At 36.4% G+C, this 14903-nt stretch overlaps 3 protein-coding genes and 1 non-coding gene across 4 annotated transcripts; 2 read left to right on the plus strand and 2 right to left on the minus strand.

The window, feature by feature from the left end:
• The first annotated feature begins 1696 nt into the window (after positions 1–1696).
• On the plus strand, positions 1697–6350 carry LOC126591172 (patatin-like protein 2). The gene is made up of 8 exons (XM_050256754.1): positions 1697–1741; positions 1826–1984; positions 3728–3927; positions 4718–4955; positions 5107–5253; positions 5391–5696; positions 5802–5980; positions 6064–6350. Exons 1-8 carry the CDS (start codon positions 1712–1714, stop codon positions 6110–6112), a joined length of 1308 nt encoding a protein of 435 aa, XP_050112711.1. The 5' UTR covers positions 1697–1711; the 3' UTR covers positions 6113–6350.
• A 2445-nt stretch (positions 6351–8795) lies between these two features.
• LOC126591174 (uncharacterized) lies at positions 8796–11003 on the plus strand. Its single transcript, XM_050256757.1, has 4 exons — positions 8796–9165; positions 9459–9562; positions 10398–10527; positions 10649–11003. Exons 1-4 carry the CDS (start codon positions 9043–9045, stop codon positions 10685–10687), a joined length of 396 nt encoding a protein of 131 aa, XP_050112714.1. The 5' UTR covers positions 8796–9042; the 3' UTR covers positions 10688–11003.
• Positions 11004–11117: 114 nt separating this feature from the next.
• LOC126591173 (PGR5-like protein 1B, chloroplastic) lies at positions 11118–14095 on the minus strand. Its single transcript, XM_050256755.1, has 7 exons — positions 13766–14095; positions 13586–13648; positions 13363–13449; positions 12490–12718; positions 12240–12313; positions 12044–12142; positions 11118–11461 (listed from the first exon to the last, which is right to left on the minus strand). The coding sequence occupies exons 1-7, from the start codon at positions 13985–13987 to the stop codon at positions 11369–11371; spliced, it is 867 nt and encodes a 288-aa protein (XP_050112712.1). The 5' UTR covers positions 13988–14095; the 3' UTR covers positions 11118–11368.
• Positions 14096–14218: 123 nt separating this feature from the next.
• On the minus strand, positions 14219–14290 carry TRNAG-UCC (transfer RNA glycine (anticodon UCC)). The gene has a single exon. It is a non-coding gene; the product is annotated as a tRNA-Gly (tRNA).
• Between the last annotated feature and the right edge of the window lie 613 nt (positions 14291–14903).

Raw genomic sequence — 14903 nt, forward strand, 5'->3', positions numbered from 1 at the left:
TCAAAGAGATGTATACTTCGCTTCATGCATCCACTACACGTCTGATAAAGGAAAGCTTCTCAAAGAAATATATCCTTCGCTTCATCCATCCACTACACGTCTGATAAAGGAAAGCTTCTCAAAAAGATATATATTTCGCTTCATCCATCAATGAATCCACTACACGTCTAATAAAAGAAAGCTTCTCAAAGAGATATATACTTCGCTTTATCTCTTAGTGTCATATATTTTCTTAATTTTATGTGGTGGACTTTTTACATGTTATAATTGTAAAATACATATGTTTCTATACAAACTTTCCTTTAGGTTAGATGACGTTATAATGCTCGGAAATTAGGATAGTTTAGAATAGAATATCTCATTGTAAAAAATCCTTAAAATGGGAACTTTAACGAAAAACTTTTAGATTGTAAGGTTTCATAGTTAAGGATTGTATTAGAAAAGTGATCAAAAGGAAGCTTACACGAAAGATGGTGCAGCAGTAGGAGCATGACTGTATTGATATACTTGTTCATGATTCATGTCCCTTTTACGAGAGTTTTAACGAAACATTTTCATTACTGTTCACTTTAACGAAAAACCACATTTTTACTCTGAAAAATCAATTATGATACCATTCACTTAATTACAACACATTTTTGCCATTTTCGTTAAAACTCAAAAGTTTTCAAACATTTTTCGTTAGTTTTCCTTTTTATTATATGCTCTGTGCAGGTGGGGTAATTTGTATTCCTCAAAGGGACTCCATATATATTGGGCGCATTGCAGCCATTCGTCTTTCTGATTATTGCTTTTGGACTTTGGTAGTTTTTTTTTAATATGACGGTCTTGTAGAAACTAAAAATGTTGTATCCAATGCACAAGGCTCCCGCTTTACGTAGAATCTGGAAGAGGTGAATGTCGGCTAGTCTTCTAGAAACTGAAGAGTAAAAACATTAACGCTTTAAGCCAAGATAGAAGAAATATTCACCGAGTAAGTATTCATCCTATAAAGATTGAAGATAACACTCAGTCACGTACATCACCATGAATAATTATCATGGCAGAGATCGAACTCGGCATCAGACATTGCATTGCGAATGTGTCCCTTGCAAATATAGCAATCTTGATCCATCAACCACGCTCACGTTGGACAAGTGATTTATTTAGACCCCTGAGTCCATACACAAATTTATAAAAAAAAAAAATTGGACTTGGTAGGAACTAGCCCGTTTTAAACACGTTGGATTAGGTCCGGATCTAATTTTAATTTTCAATTACATAACCCAGTCTGCCTCGCTTTATTTTCAAACAGGGTCCGGTCCAGTCCTTCTAATTGTAGGCCCAGCCCGACCCGTGCCCGTTCCTAGTTATTAATGCTTTAACATGAAAAGAGAGATGCTTTCCTATTCGTTAATCATTGCATAATTAATGCCTTAATTGACACGTAAAGAGAGAGCCTATTCGTCAATCATTGCACAAATGCCTAATCGGATGATTGGAAATTTTCTCAAAGAGATTAAGGCTTAAATCGTACAAAGGTTATTTTTAAAGGAAAACTTCTCAAAGAGGTGTACATACTTCGTTTCATCCATTCATCTACTACACATTTGATAATGTAAAGTTTTTCAAAGAGATATATACTTCGCTTCATCCCTCTATTCACTACATGTTTGATAAAAGAAAGCTTCTCAAAGAGATATATACTTCGCTTCATCCATCCATCCACCATATGTCTGATAATGGAAAGTTTCTCAAAGAGGTATATACTTCGCTTCATCTATCCACTACACGTCTGATTAGGGTTCTATTAAATGCTTTCTCCTTTCGTTCTCCTTATTATAAGGGTCATCATATACCATTGCTCCCAACTACATTAGTTTCTCAGACAACAATGGCAGCATTTAATCGTGGAAAATATACCACAATTCTCAGCATTGACGGAGGAGGAGTGAGAGGCATCATCCCGGCCACCATACTTGACTGTCTCGAATCCGAACTCCAGGTTATATATATTGTCTCTGTTCCCGCCTTTTATTCTTAGTTCTTCCTAACTTGAATATGTTCTTTAATTATGTACCAAATTGTTACCATTCTAAAATCTCCGTCTAGCATTGCCCAAGTGCTAGATGGTTGGGTATCTCCCCGATTAATTCCTAGGCATTTGAAACTGATAGACTTGCTTAGGCGTTCGCCTAAGTCGCGACTTTCACTTACATAGAAAATTGATAACTTTTATTTTGCAATTTATTTTTTCAATAAATAAAAGACTTGTTTAATACTGAAATAAACGATCATTATATGTTTGCTTCTCATGTTCTCAATATATTTGAATACTTTATAATTTATATATCAGTTATTTTGCAATTTATGTATCTTAATATAATTATGTGTCCCATTAAGTATAAATAGACACTTATTTATAATATATATAATAGGGTTAAACTCTGTTTACTACCCTGAAGTTTTATGGTTTTCAATATTTAGTACATCAAGTTTTTTTCGTCCCAGAGTCATACCTAAAGTGTAAATTTTGGGACAGTTTCATACATCCGTTAGTCAAACTGTTAAGTCTCTTGTTAACTGTGACGTGACACCCATGTGGACAATGACTGAGCGCCACATGGGTCCACGTGGATTTTTTTTTAGAGAAGGGATTTCAATTCAAAAAAAAAAAAATTCCCGCCCAAATTTTTTTTTCCCACAACCATGTACCTACAATTTGTTTCCCGTCAAAATTTTTTGAAATTTTTTTTCCTTCTTCTTCTTCCTCGGGGGGACGAACCGGGTTCCCCTTTCTTTTCTATATATTTTTTTTCTTCCTCATTCTTCTTCTTCTTCTTCTTCTGGGTTGCAGGGGGTTGGGTGGACAAACTGGGTTCAGTTTTTTATTTTTTATTTTTTTTCTTCTTCCTCCTCCTCCTCCTTCTTCTTCTTCTTCTTGTGGGTTGCATGAGGTTGGATTTTGGGGGGTGGACAAACTGGGTTCGGTTTTCTCTTTTTTTTTCTTTTTTTTTCTTCTTCCTCCTTCCTTCTTCTTCTTCTTCTTCTTCTGGGTTGCAGGGGGTTGGGTTTTTTTTTTTGGGGGGGGGGGGTGGACGAACTGGATTCGTTTTCTTCTTCTTCCTCGAGGGGACGAACTAGGTTCCCTTTTTTCTTCTTCCTCCTTCTTCTTCTTTTTCTTCCGGGTTTTTTTTTTCCTTCTTCTTCTTCTTTTGGGGTTTTTTTTTTTGTTCTTCCTTCTTCTTCTTCTTCCTGAGCGTGGAGTCGAAGATGGTGATGGGAGGGTGGGATTTGTTGAAGACGAAGAGGTGGGTGATGGGAGGGTGGGCACGGGTGGGATTTGGGGAAGGTGAAGGTTTTTTTTAAAAAAAATATATTTTTTTTATTTATTTATTTTTAATTTCCATGTGGATGACACGTGGCACCCAGTCATTGTCCACATGGGCGCCACATCACAGTTAACGGGAGACTTAACAGTTTGACTAACGAATGTATGAGACTGTCCCAAAATTTACACTTTAGGTATAACTCTGAGATGAAATAAACTTGATGTATTAAATGTTGAAAACCACGAAACATGAGGGTAGTAAACAATCTTTTGCCATATATAATATATTTGCTTAAATCTGCTAACCGCCTGGATGCTAAGCCCCACCTTGCTGCCCGACTAGCGCCTAACATTTTTTAGAACCTTGATTGTTACTGATATTGTTCCTCGCATCTGTGTGCATGAAAATTTCAAAAGAAACTGGATGGTGAAGATGCAAGGATTGCAGACTACTTCGACTTCATTGCCGGAACCAGCACGGGAGGCCTTATCACAACCATGCTCACCAAACCAGATGAAAAAAACAAACCTCTTTTTGCAGCAAATAAAATAGTTGAATTTTTTGTTGAAGAGGCTCCAAAATTCTTCCCTCCACCAAATTCTGTGGAGGAGCCAAGGTACGTATATATTGTTGGAGTAATAATAGAAAATGTGGAAATAGTACAAGAATTCCAATGATAATAGTCATAAAGAGAATCATAACATCGATTGTGTACAAGATTATTATAAACAATTAGGGAGAAAGTAAGAAAAATAGATGAACATGGAGATTGAGGCGTGCATAAATGCAATGTTTTAAAAACATAATTTCGCCCATACTCTTGTGCTTGTAGTTCGTTAGACATCTATTTCTCAGGATTCAACAATCTATAATATGAACTTCAGCTTGCCTAGACATGGTCGAGGTGCGCCTTAGGGCGTTTTGAGGCGGCTGAAAACCTTGCTTGAAATATTATGGGGACCCCTCAAAGTCGAAGGCTTGGGCCTCTGAGGCTCTGCCTTCTATTTTTTTTTTTGTTCAGTTGCAACGGCGGCGTCTTCATGAAGAAGATGATCGCAAAGTAGAAGACGAATGATTTTTCTTTAAGACTTGGGCAGAACAACGCCATTTTGTCCAAATCTAATATTTTTTTTTTTAAATAACCCACAATAGTCCCTAATTATTTAGGTCTCATAAGGCTTTGCCTCATGACTCAAGGCTTTCGCCTAGGCGATGCTATCCATAAAACGCCTCTGCTATGCTTTGCCTTTTACAACATTGCTCTTAAGACACGACTCAAAATTGAACAACAAAAAATAAGAGAAATAGAGCGGGGAACCCCTTGAGACCTATTTCTCAAGAGGGTTTTCTCGTGGTAAATCTAGTACTTACTATTTATTTATTTTTTCCAAAATTAAACAACAAAGAATGGGAGAAACAGACGGCATATTCTTGAAGAATTTTAGAAAGTTGAAGAGGCTGGCAGGAAACTATTTGCAGGAGGGTTTTCTACGGCTTACGGGACCAAAGTTCGATGGTGTTTATCTGCGAAACAAGATCGTGCAGACCCTTGGAGAAACAAAGATTCGAGATACCTTAACCAACATTATCATTCCCAGTTGTGATATGAAGTACCTCCATCCGGTCGTCTTCTCCACCTTGAAGGTTCGATTAGTAATGGTTTTCGAAGCATTTTTGTATAACTAATATTCGAGTTTCTTTTATGGATAACATAGTCTACACTAGCCTAAGTCTACTATAATATGAGTTTATTTCTCTAGTATTAGTACTCGTTAACATATAAATCATCATGCAGGCAAAACGAGACCACTCAAAGGATGTTCTGCTAAGAGATGTCTGCATTGCTACATCTGCAGCACCGTTCTATCTCCCTCCTCACAAATTTGAGCAGGGCACAATAAAATATGACCTAGTCGATGGTGGTGTTGCAGCCAACAATCCCGTACGTACTGCTGTACAATTTTAATACTTAATTTTGATGATCTTAATGATGGTGTATGCCATATATAAATTATAACAAATTCCATGAAGATTGCATTATATTCAACAAACATCTTACACTGTCACCAACGTTTCCAGACTCTGCTTGCAATCATTGAAAGTGCCAAGGAGAAGTCTGATAATAAAAGTGGGGCAGAGCGCCTGCATATTGATAGTAGTAAGCTTCTGGTTCTGTCCCTGGGAACTGGATCTGCAAAGAAGGGTGCGACGCTGGAAGTCGGAAATCGCGACGAGTGGGGAATCTTGAAATGGTTGGTGAATCCAAAAAGCAGCAGTATCCCTTTAATTGATGTTCTTACGACTCCAAGTGTCAACATGGTTGAAGTATACCTGTCTGCTTTCTTCAATGTCTCCGGCTCTGATGACAATTATCTCCGGATCCAGGTTTATTTTTCGATTGTTTAACCATGTCCATGCATGCTTTACTTCAATGTCGTCTCCGGATCTGCAGGCACACACCTTCTTACTTGCTGGTTATCCGTGCTGCAGGAGGATGGCTTGAAACCTGATGAAATTGATATGACTGATTCAAGTCCTGAAAATCTCAAAAAACTTGTGAAGGCTGGGACTGACCTCCTTGAAAAAACTGTCAGTGCAATGAACCTCGACACTGGCTGGTATGATAAACCAACTGACATGACATGCAAATACAAAGACGCAATTGCAGGGTGAGTGCCCACAAGAATCATTATGATCCCTTTCATAACAAAAAATGTGGGTGATATGTCTGTTTGTTTTATAATTTGTGCAGATTTGCCCAAAAACTGTCACGTGAAAAAAAGAGGCGAGCAGATACATGAAAATCGAACGTTCTGTTTTCGATAACCCTCTTAATTTGTGGTTTTATATCATAGTACTTGAAGATGACAGCAACGGAGTCTTGAAGACTCGTCTCTTACCAAGAAAGAGAGAAAATTTCATCTTGGAACAAAAAATAAATTAAAACGTATGCCTACTAGTAAATAAATTCAGCCATTTAAGGACTCGCTGAACAAATTTGGTGTAAGTTTCTCTTAAATGTTTGTAATGTGTTGTTAATTCTCTTGTCTAGAAGAAAGTAATTGTTATTAGCACTCTAAAAATCTCATTCTACACTCTAAACTTTCTATATTAGGAAAGAAAAATACACTTATCAGGAGTGTAGAGTGAGATTTTTGGAAAGTCAATAACATTTCCCTATATATATCTCTACTAATTAATAAAACACTCATTGTCAACAAAAACCCTATGAAATTACCAGTTTAACCCTCTAATTAAAATAGAACATGAATAAAAAATATATGGCAGAAATGTAATTTCACACAACCAAATTTTGCTTTTTTTATTCAAATTCTCACCTATATGTGATCATAACATATCTCTAATCATATAAAAAAAATTAAAAAAAAAAAACTTCCAACTCTCACATTCTCTATCACTCCCTTCCTTTTTCCTTCTATTTCAAAAAGAGTAAATTGTGGCTATGATCCCTTAACTTTAACTCAATTGGAGCAATGGTCCCTCAACTAAAAATTCATTACTATTGGTCCCTCAACTCATCAAAATGTGCAGCTATAGTCCCTCAACTAAAAATCCATTACTATTGGTCCCTCAACTCATCAAAACGTGTAGCTATGGTCCCTCAACTAAAAATCCATTACCATTGGTCCCTTAACTTTAATTCAACTGGAGAAATAGTCCCTTAACTTTAACAGAATTGAAGTAATGGTCATTCCAACATAACTCGTTTTGATAAATTTTTTTACGTAGTTAACGAAAATGACCATAATTACACACTTTAATGAGTTGAGGGACCCTAATTATATAAATGGTTATTCCAACATAACTCATTTTGACAAAATTTTGACGAAATTGATGAAAAAGACTATAGCTGCACATTTTGATAAGTTGAAAGACCAATGGTAATGAATTTTTAGTTGAGGGACAATTACTCCAATTTGATTAAAGTTGATGGACCATTACTACAATTCACTCGAAATAAAATGAGCTTGTTTCTTCTCGTTCTTGACAAGCGCGATTCGTGACAGACATCATTGGTGGTTCTCGATCGGGTATCGAGTCTCGCTTGCTATGAATATATATATATATATATATATATATATATATATATATATATATATAATCCTTTAGTTAATTAGATCTACTGCTTGACATCAGAGTACGCGACGAACAAGATTACAAAATAATAAAAATATTATTAAATAACAAAAATGTCGAAACGGTTACAAAATCCAAAAAAACTACATTGCGACTGATTTGTTTATCATACTAAACTACAAACTCTATTTATAGATAATCAAAACCTAAGAAACCCACTAGGCCTAAATCATAAACTAAAAAACAAAATCCAAATATTAAAATAAACTTATATATTAATATTTTTTTTAACACTTCCATCAAACTCATGACGGTACATGACATGAATTTAATAATTGACAATGTGGATACTTAAGATACTCAAAGAAATTTTGTCCTCGAAATTTGGAAGATCTTACTCCTTGTACAATTAAGAAACTCAAAGAAGAAAAGTTCCGAGTAAGTATGTGCTCTTACAAAAGTTCCGAGTAAGTATATCAAAGTGTAATATCTTACTCCTTAATCTCACAATTTCAATATCCTTTTGGTATCTACTTAATCACTACTGGATCGAGACTAAGACAATACCAAAGACTACGAATTTCCATACCTATCTCTAGCATACTTCACCTAGATACCTACATAGGACTATTTGATCCCAAATCTTATTCATACCAAAGAGTAAGATAATACCAAATATATTGGTCATTATATTTCATCAAATTAATTTCAACCCACACTAGATATTATTGAATCCTCAAATTGAAGAAGGGATGTGATTTTGTAAAAAAAACAATAAATTAAGGGTGCTTGTTATACCAAATTATTTCGAATTGGACTAGTTTTAAAGATTAAAGTGGCTTAAATAGATAAAATTGGATTGACTTAATGAAGCGTTTGGTGCAGTATCAGACTAAGCTTGACTAGCTATTGTAAATATTACATCTTTTTCAAGTTTCAATGAAACTTGAAAAGTTTGAACTTTGATAAAATAATAATAATAATAATAATAAATGTATAATCTGAAAAGGTCTTAAAAATGGAAAACAATCATTGCGAGATTCTTTTTATGTGAATTTTAAAGATTTTGTGATCGTAACCGTTCATCATATATCGTGAGATCAGAAATCATTTCAAATTTTAAAATTTAAAATTAAATATGAATAATACCTAACAAAAACTAACTGCACGATATACAATAAACGATTACGATCATAGAATTCCTAAGATGCCAAAAAGAATTCTGGCCGATTCCTTTTCCGAGAGGCGTCTGATTCTAGATTTTTCAAATTTTTTTATTTCAAATATACAACAATTTATATAATGACAACGGTGGTAAAAAGCCGTCTTCACTGAAAATTTTATAATGATTTGAGAGAAATGTGATGTCACGTGCAGTCTATAGCCCACACCCCAAAGTCCCAATCGCAATCTACAGCGAAGCTATTCCATTTTTCTATTCAATTATTCAATTTTATTTGCTTTTCAAATTTATTCACTTTCCTCTCTCTCTTTCTCTGTTCTCCGGCCAAATCCAAAAACCCTAACGAGCTCCGATCATCCCTCTGCAAGTTCGGCAGAAGGCCACTGAATTTTGTGAAGATTTTGGGTTGATTGTTATTGTTTTGGATAAAACTTTGTGATTTTTCAAAGCATGAAAGAAGGGAAATCGGTAAAATTGAACGGTCAACAGCCGCAGCCGCCGCAGCACCAGAACGGTCACTTGTCGCCGTTCAAATTCGCCAAGTTGTTGGATCCGGAAGCTTCCTGGGACAAGGTACTTCAACTTCCCGAGATTGTACGATATGTTTGGTTCCCGAGAAAGTATGATATGTTTGGTTGCCGAGAAAGTTTGATAGAAAACGAACTAGAAAAAGAAGTTTGAATCTTGGGTATCTATTGAAGCATCGGAATTTACAATGCGTTTCTGAAATTTTGGAATTGAAGGCCAATATTGAAACGGTCAAATTTATTGAATATAACGAGCAGAAAATTAATAAAATTCTGCATTGGTTAATATTTCTCATGGCTAACTTGAATGATTTACTCTGTGTGTGTGTGTGTGTGCAGGATCAATTGGGAGATGTCTTGCATTGGATTCGACAAGCAATGGCCCTCGCATGTGGGCTACTGTGGGGTGCAATACCATTGGTCGGAGGCATATGGTTCGTCATGTAAGTTGATGGTTGGACACCTTAATTGCTTGTCATAGTTACCGTTTACGCTTAATCATCATATGTTTGTGTTGCTAATCAGTGATCAGCTCATTTAACTTGAGGATCATTAGGAACCCATCAAATCAAATCTTGGCAAGGAATTTGCCCAAATGTAACATTGTTTGCTTAGTGTTAAGAAATCAGTGGTAATGGGACTTAAAACTCATTTTGTACTGCCCAATATTTGGATCATAAAACATATGAGTAAGTATGCTGAAACTTAGATTCTCTAGGTCGTCGGTGTTACTTTGAAGACTTCAGGAATCCTATTTAATCATAGGGGTGTAGAACTTCAGCTTCCCGTCATTGCCTAGAATCTTAATGGCCTATATGAACACTAGAGCATTATAATTTTAGAGAGTTTCTTTCAAAATCGACATATTAAATGAAGAGTTACCTTCGTGAGTTCAACTGTAAAGCTGGAGCATTCATCAAATTGTTTTCTGCAATATTGTAGTTCTCGGAAAGAGAGAATTACCTCAACTTTAGGGGGACTTAGTGCAGACAGTTTTCAATTTACCGTACCAACTTGATAGGTTTACGCAGGCATGTAATACAATTTAGATTCACACAGACAACTTATCTCTTAGTTTCAGGCCAAGAGAGAAGAACAAATGCCTGAGTTGGATGTCCTTGCTTCCCATCTACGTGTTTGAGAAATATGATTCGATGGTTTTGAGTTTTCTCTTATGTATCATATGCTTCCACCATCTTAAGATAACAATTTTCTTTTTCTCCAAACTAGTGTCATATATTTTCTTAATCTTTATGTGGTGGACTTTTTTTTTCACAGTTTTTTGGTAATATCGACTGGAATTATATATGGCTACTACGCAATGGTACTAAAGGTTGACGAAGAAGACTTTGGTGGCCATGGAGCTCTCCTCCAAGAGGGGCTTTTTGCTTCCATAACTCTTTTTCTGGTAGTTTTCAAACTTATATCGCCTCTTGCCCCTTGAGACTACCTTCTCAAATAAATTAAGATCAATGCGTTTCTTTTAGTCTCTTACCTTTTTCTCATTTCCGTTTCTTTCTGTTTTACAGCTTGCCTGGATTCTAGTATACAGCTTGGGACACTTCTGATCGGCTATCTATTCAATATCGCCGTCATTTCCATCCCCGGTGGTGTTCAGTTATAGGACTTTGGTTACATGAAGAATGATAACCTTGGATACGATGAGAAAGTTTCATTAGAAGTCATTAAGTCAGTACTGTTTTCTCGTTTCTTTATGTTAAGCAACATTATGAGTTGGTGATTCGATGTTCCGGTCAATGTTCCTTCAAAAACGTCCACGCAATGTAGCAACGATGGCCTGCAGAACTGATGATCAAAATTGTTTTAGTAGCCTCTAATAAAATTACCTTCAAGCATTGTTCTTGTGGATTTTGCTGACAATAATATGTGGTTGAGTAATTTTTAAGCATGACACCGCACAAAGTACCAACATTAGCGATTCAGATTGACAATTTGACAACATAACATGTCAGACTATATTCAAATTAAACATTTCCGTAAAGTGAAACTCATATTGTCATATACCGAACAATCATACAAGAATGCAATCGACGAAGCTCAACTGTCCAATGACCAACGACAATAACTTGTGGGAAATACATTTCCTTGACATGGTGGGATAGGACGACTCTATTCAGGTAAAATTGAGGTTTATTACATTATAATTTGGAAAAAGGAGGGCTTGAAAGAATTGTCCTACTGTATAGAAAGCTTCCAATATGCATTTGAACTTGGGATTTCGAAGACATTTATAGCCGTCTTTGGAGTTCGCTTCTGCCTCCTCGCGAAACAAGATAGATACGACCGTATACCCATCTTCTACCGAGTGGTGAAACAGATTTCTGCACAAAAATAACCTCCACTGTGAGCAAAAAACATACTGAGTCATTTGATTCCATAAAATGGCATTGGAACATGTATATTTCCGAACTCCTATATCCATTCAGTGTTCAGAGAGCCTATAAACATTTCAAAAAGATTAAAAAGAGGAAGCATTAACCGAGAGCCAATGACTTGACCCGGGCAGTTTTAGCACCGTGAGGAAAGGGGAAGGGGGCACTTTGCCAAGTGAGATAGTGAGGCCATTTGCTAAAAAACCTCACAACACCTACGATACACGACGTGGCAAGAGTGATGCTATATATACCACGTTTCTGACATTTTACATAAGCAGGACCTACTTGTATAGGCCAGTCACAGGTGGGTTTCACTTCCGTAAGGGAGATGATTAGCAATGTGATAAGTAAATGTAGTTTTATTGATGTAATAAATTGTCAAGAATGTTAAGTCCGAGGATACTTTCTAATCCTGATTGGTTACCTTTTACAGAACCCCATTTACAGTAATAGGTTCTCGTATCTTCGTTAAGATCCAGAATCCCTCAAATAAAATTTATGGAGTGAGAGAGAAGAAAACTAGGTTACCTCAACCTTGGTACGGAACTCTAACAAGCATTCACATACATGACAATTTGCTCTATGCGGGGAGTTATTAGACTGATCGGATTTCACAAATGCAAACACCTGCAGAAAGATGATATAGAAATCAGAAGAACAAAATGGATGCCGCAAAAATTATAAATTAAGAGTTGTTAGAAGTTCTCAGACTGAACCAACTGACCTCATCCCCGCAATTTGGGCATGCCCCTTTTAGTGCCACCAAGTCATTTCTCCACAGGCCTTTAAGTACTTTAACTGTGAGAAAGGCAACTTTAGTATATGCTGACACTTAAACAATTATAATAACATTGAAAGTTATACAAATTCATAATCAATATCCAATTTCCTCGATTTAACACAGAGCGCCCGCATTACATAGCACAAAAATTTGACATCATAAATGCTTTAGAAATGGATGCAGGTTAACTTACCAGAAGCTGATGCAATTGGGTAACCGATGACAGAACCCAGCATCATGAAGAGAATGGAATTTAGCATCGAAAGAGCAGGTGGTTGGTTTATATACGAAAATACTGGATTGAAAGCATCTTGATAAGCTAGGCCAACAGTGTAAAAAACAGGCACAAGACACACTGAACTGCCAAAAGCAAGAAATAGGATCCATATGCTCGCTAATGCAAAAACCTGTGAGAAATCTTCCTGCCCTAACATCCATGTCACTCAATATTCAAGCAGAGAAAGAACGATAGAATCCACTTTTCCATTTCACCAAATAACAAAGCATAACAGATGGTGCATTAACAACTACATTTTGGTTGACAAACTAACATTGCAGTTAAATAACTGAGACTACTGTTAACCATTGATGTATTCTGCAGTGCGTCTAAAGTACATACATTAACGATGACAAGCGTCCAAACAATTGAGCTAACATAAAGTTTGCTCATTAACAAAATGAGACGAATGTTAACTATTGATGTATGCGAGTTCTGCAGTGAGTCTCATGCACATACACCACTGAAGACAATCCTCCAAACATGTGAACTAACATAAAGGTTGCTCATTAGGGAGACGATTGTTAACCATTCCTGTATGAGGGTTCTGCAGTGAGTCTCAAGCACATATATTAACGATGACAATCATCCGAACACGTGAGTAACATATAGTTTGCTCATTAACAAAATGAATGACAAATTATCAAACCCAATTACCCCAACCCAATATCGATTCGAGCATAACCATACTTTGATTTCCTCTTATCTTCCCATGTTTTTAAGCAAAATTCATGAATTAATGCAAAACTTAGAAACAACACTTCAAAAAACTCAATAAAAACCAATTACCTCAGCATCTGCATAAGTTGATTGTCTCCTAAGACTACAACGTGGGTATTTCACGACGCATTTCGATCCGTACCATCTTAGCTTCATCTGTTCTTCCAATTAGTTGCAAAATTTGTCAACAACAAAAAACAAAACTTTGAAACCAAAAAATAAAAAAAAACATCGGCCTATCAAAAACCTATGAACTCATAAGTCACACATACATACATACATATATACATACCTCGACTCTGTCAAACATGTCATCGACAATCAAAGGGTCGCCACTGTAATACGCATCACTTGCCTACCACGTGCACCACCAACTAATCAGATTTCAAAATTTTATAAAAAAAAAACAGAAATTAAAATTTAAAAAAAGAAAAAAAAAAAAAAAAGGGAAAAGGGAAGAAGGGGGATTTACCTGACGGTGGAGGGCTTCGAGGGTTTCTTTGCTGGCGGTTTCGATCGGGCCGACGTAGATGCAGTAGGGGCCCTCGGAGAGCTTATCGCGGGTCGTCGGGTAGTTACTGCCTGAGGAGATTCGGACGGAGAACGGAGCTCCGGTGGTTCTAGGGTTTCTGGAAAGTTCGGGGACTGTGGACCCCACCAAGTGTGGAGTGAAGGAGGCGCTCGTGGCCGCCATGAAATTGGAGTGTGGAAGGTCACGCTCTGAAGTAAGCGGTTGGGAGAGGGGCGGGAGGGGGGGGGGGGGCGAGAGAGAGTTTGGGCCACGGAAATGGTTTTGGCGGGTAAATATCTGGTTGGTTTGATTGGCTGTGGTTCGATGGTTTTGAGGTCCGAAAGTGGGAGAGGATACTTCTCTACGTGACGTCGTTTTCACAAAAGAAAAAAAAAATTAAAAATTAAAAACTATTGCGTTTGCCGGGAGTCGAACCCGGGTCTATTGCTTGGAAGGCAATTATCCTAACCGTTGGACTACAAACGCTTGGTTGTTAAGTACGTTTATGTAACTGTTTAATTACGTTTAAAATACATGCAAGTTAAGCACTTTGCACAAAGGAGTTTTTCTATGCACAAATATCTAGAATTCCTTACCCACCGGGGATGGTTTTTAGTAAACTGCAAGCATCGGGTGCTGCAGCTAAAGAAACAATTAAAATGATTAATAGTGTAAAATTATTTTTTAATTGAGATTATGCAAAAGCTAGAAAGTATAGAAGATAGAATCGTTTCCTTGGAAAAATATGTAGCGCATAAAGTGGTAGATAAAAATGTAATTCCTTATCAAGACCGGTAACAAAATGATACAACAGATGTTAGATAGTGTTAAAAGAAGTAATCATAGTAAAAAAGATAGTAAGTATACATAAACGAAAATTATATTAATGTAGTGCTTTGAAAGAGCAGAAGTGTGGTTTTAGAAGCTTGACGTATAAAATGTTATATGGATCATTGATGATGTGATCAAGATAAGTAAGATTGCACTCTTTATTTGGCAAAGGAAGATGGAGGACTTTGCGACGTGATTTCAATAAAGGAATTGTTATTTCACTCTGAACAAGTTTTTTCAAACTCTTCCTTTGTAAAAATACGAGCAT

This window comes from Malus sylvestris, chromosome 11 (genome assembly GCF_916048215.2).
Source record: "Malus sylvestris chromosome 11, drMalSylv7.2, whole genome shotgun sequence".
NCBI classification, from domain to species: domain Eukaryota; kingdom Viridiplantae; phylum Streptophyta; class Magnoliopsida; order Rosales; family Rosaceae; genus Malus; species Malus sylvestris.

What these genes read in the sequence shown, in the direction of transcription:
- LOC126591172 (XM_050256754.1), top strand. Translation starts at nt 1,712, where the DNA reads ATGTCTGATAATGGAAAGTTTCTCAAAGAG. An exon ending in GTGTTGCAGCCAACAATCCC is followed by an intron (nt 5,254 to 5,390) that starts GTACGTACTGCT and finishes CAACGTTTCCAG; the next exon opens with ACTCTGCTTGCAATCATTGA. An exon ending in ACAATTATCTCCGGATCCAG is followed by an intron (nt 5,697 to 5,801) that starts GTTTATTTTTCG and finishes TCCGTGCTGCAG; the next exon opens with GAGGATGGCTTGAAACCTGA.
- LOC126591174 (XM_050256757.1), top strand. Translation starts at nt 9,043, where the DNA reads ATGAAAGAAGGGAAATCGGTAAAATTGAACGGTCAACAGCCGCAGCCG. An exon ending in CGGAAGCTTCCTGGGACAAG is followed by an intron (nt 9,166 to 9,458) that starts GTACTTCAACTT and finishes GTGTGTGTGCAG; the next exon opens with GATCAATTGGGAGATGTCTT. An exon ending in CTTCCATAACTCTTTTTCTG is followed by an intron (nt 10,528 to 10,648) that starts GTAGTTTTCAAA and finishes TCTGTTTTACAG; the next exon opens with CTTGCCTGGATTCTAGTATA.
- LOC126591173 (XM_050256755.1), bottom strand. Translation starts at nt 13,987, where the DNA reads ATGGCGGCCACGAGCGCCTCCTTCACTCCACACTTGGTGGGGTCCACA. An exon ending in ACATGTTTGACAGAGTCGAG is followed by an intron (nt 13,450 to 13,585) that starts GTATGTATATAT and finishes TTGGAAGAACAG; the next exon opens with ATGAAGCTAAGATGGTACGG. An exon ending in GCCCAAATTGCGGGGATGAG is followed by an intron (nt 12,143 to 12,239) that starts GTCAGTTGGTTC and finishes ATCTTTCTGCAG; the next exon opens with GTGTTTGCATTTGTGAAATC.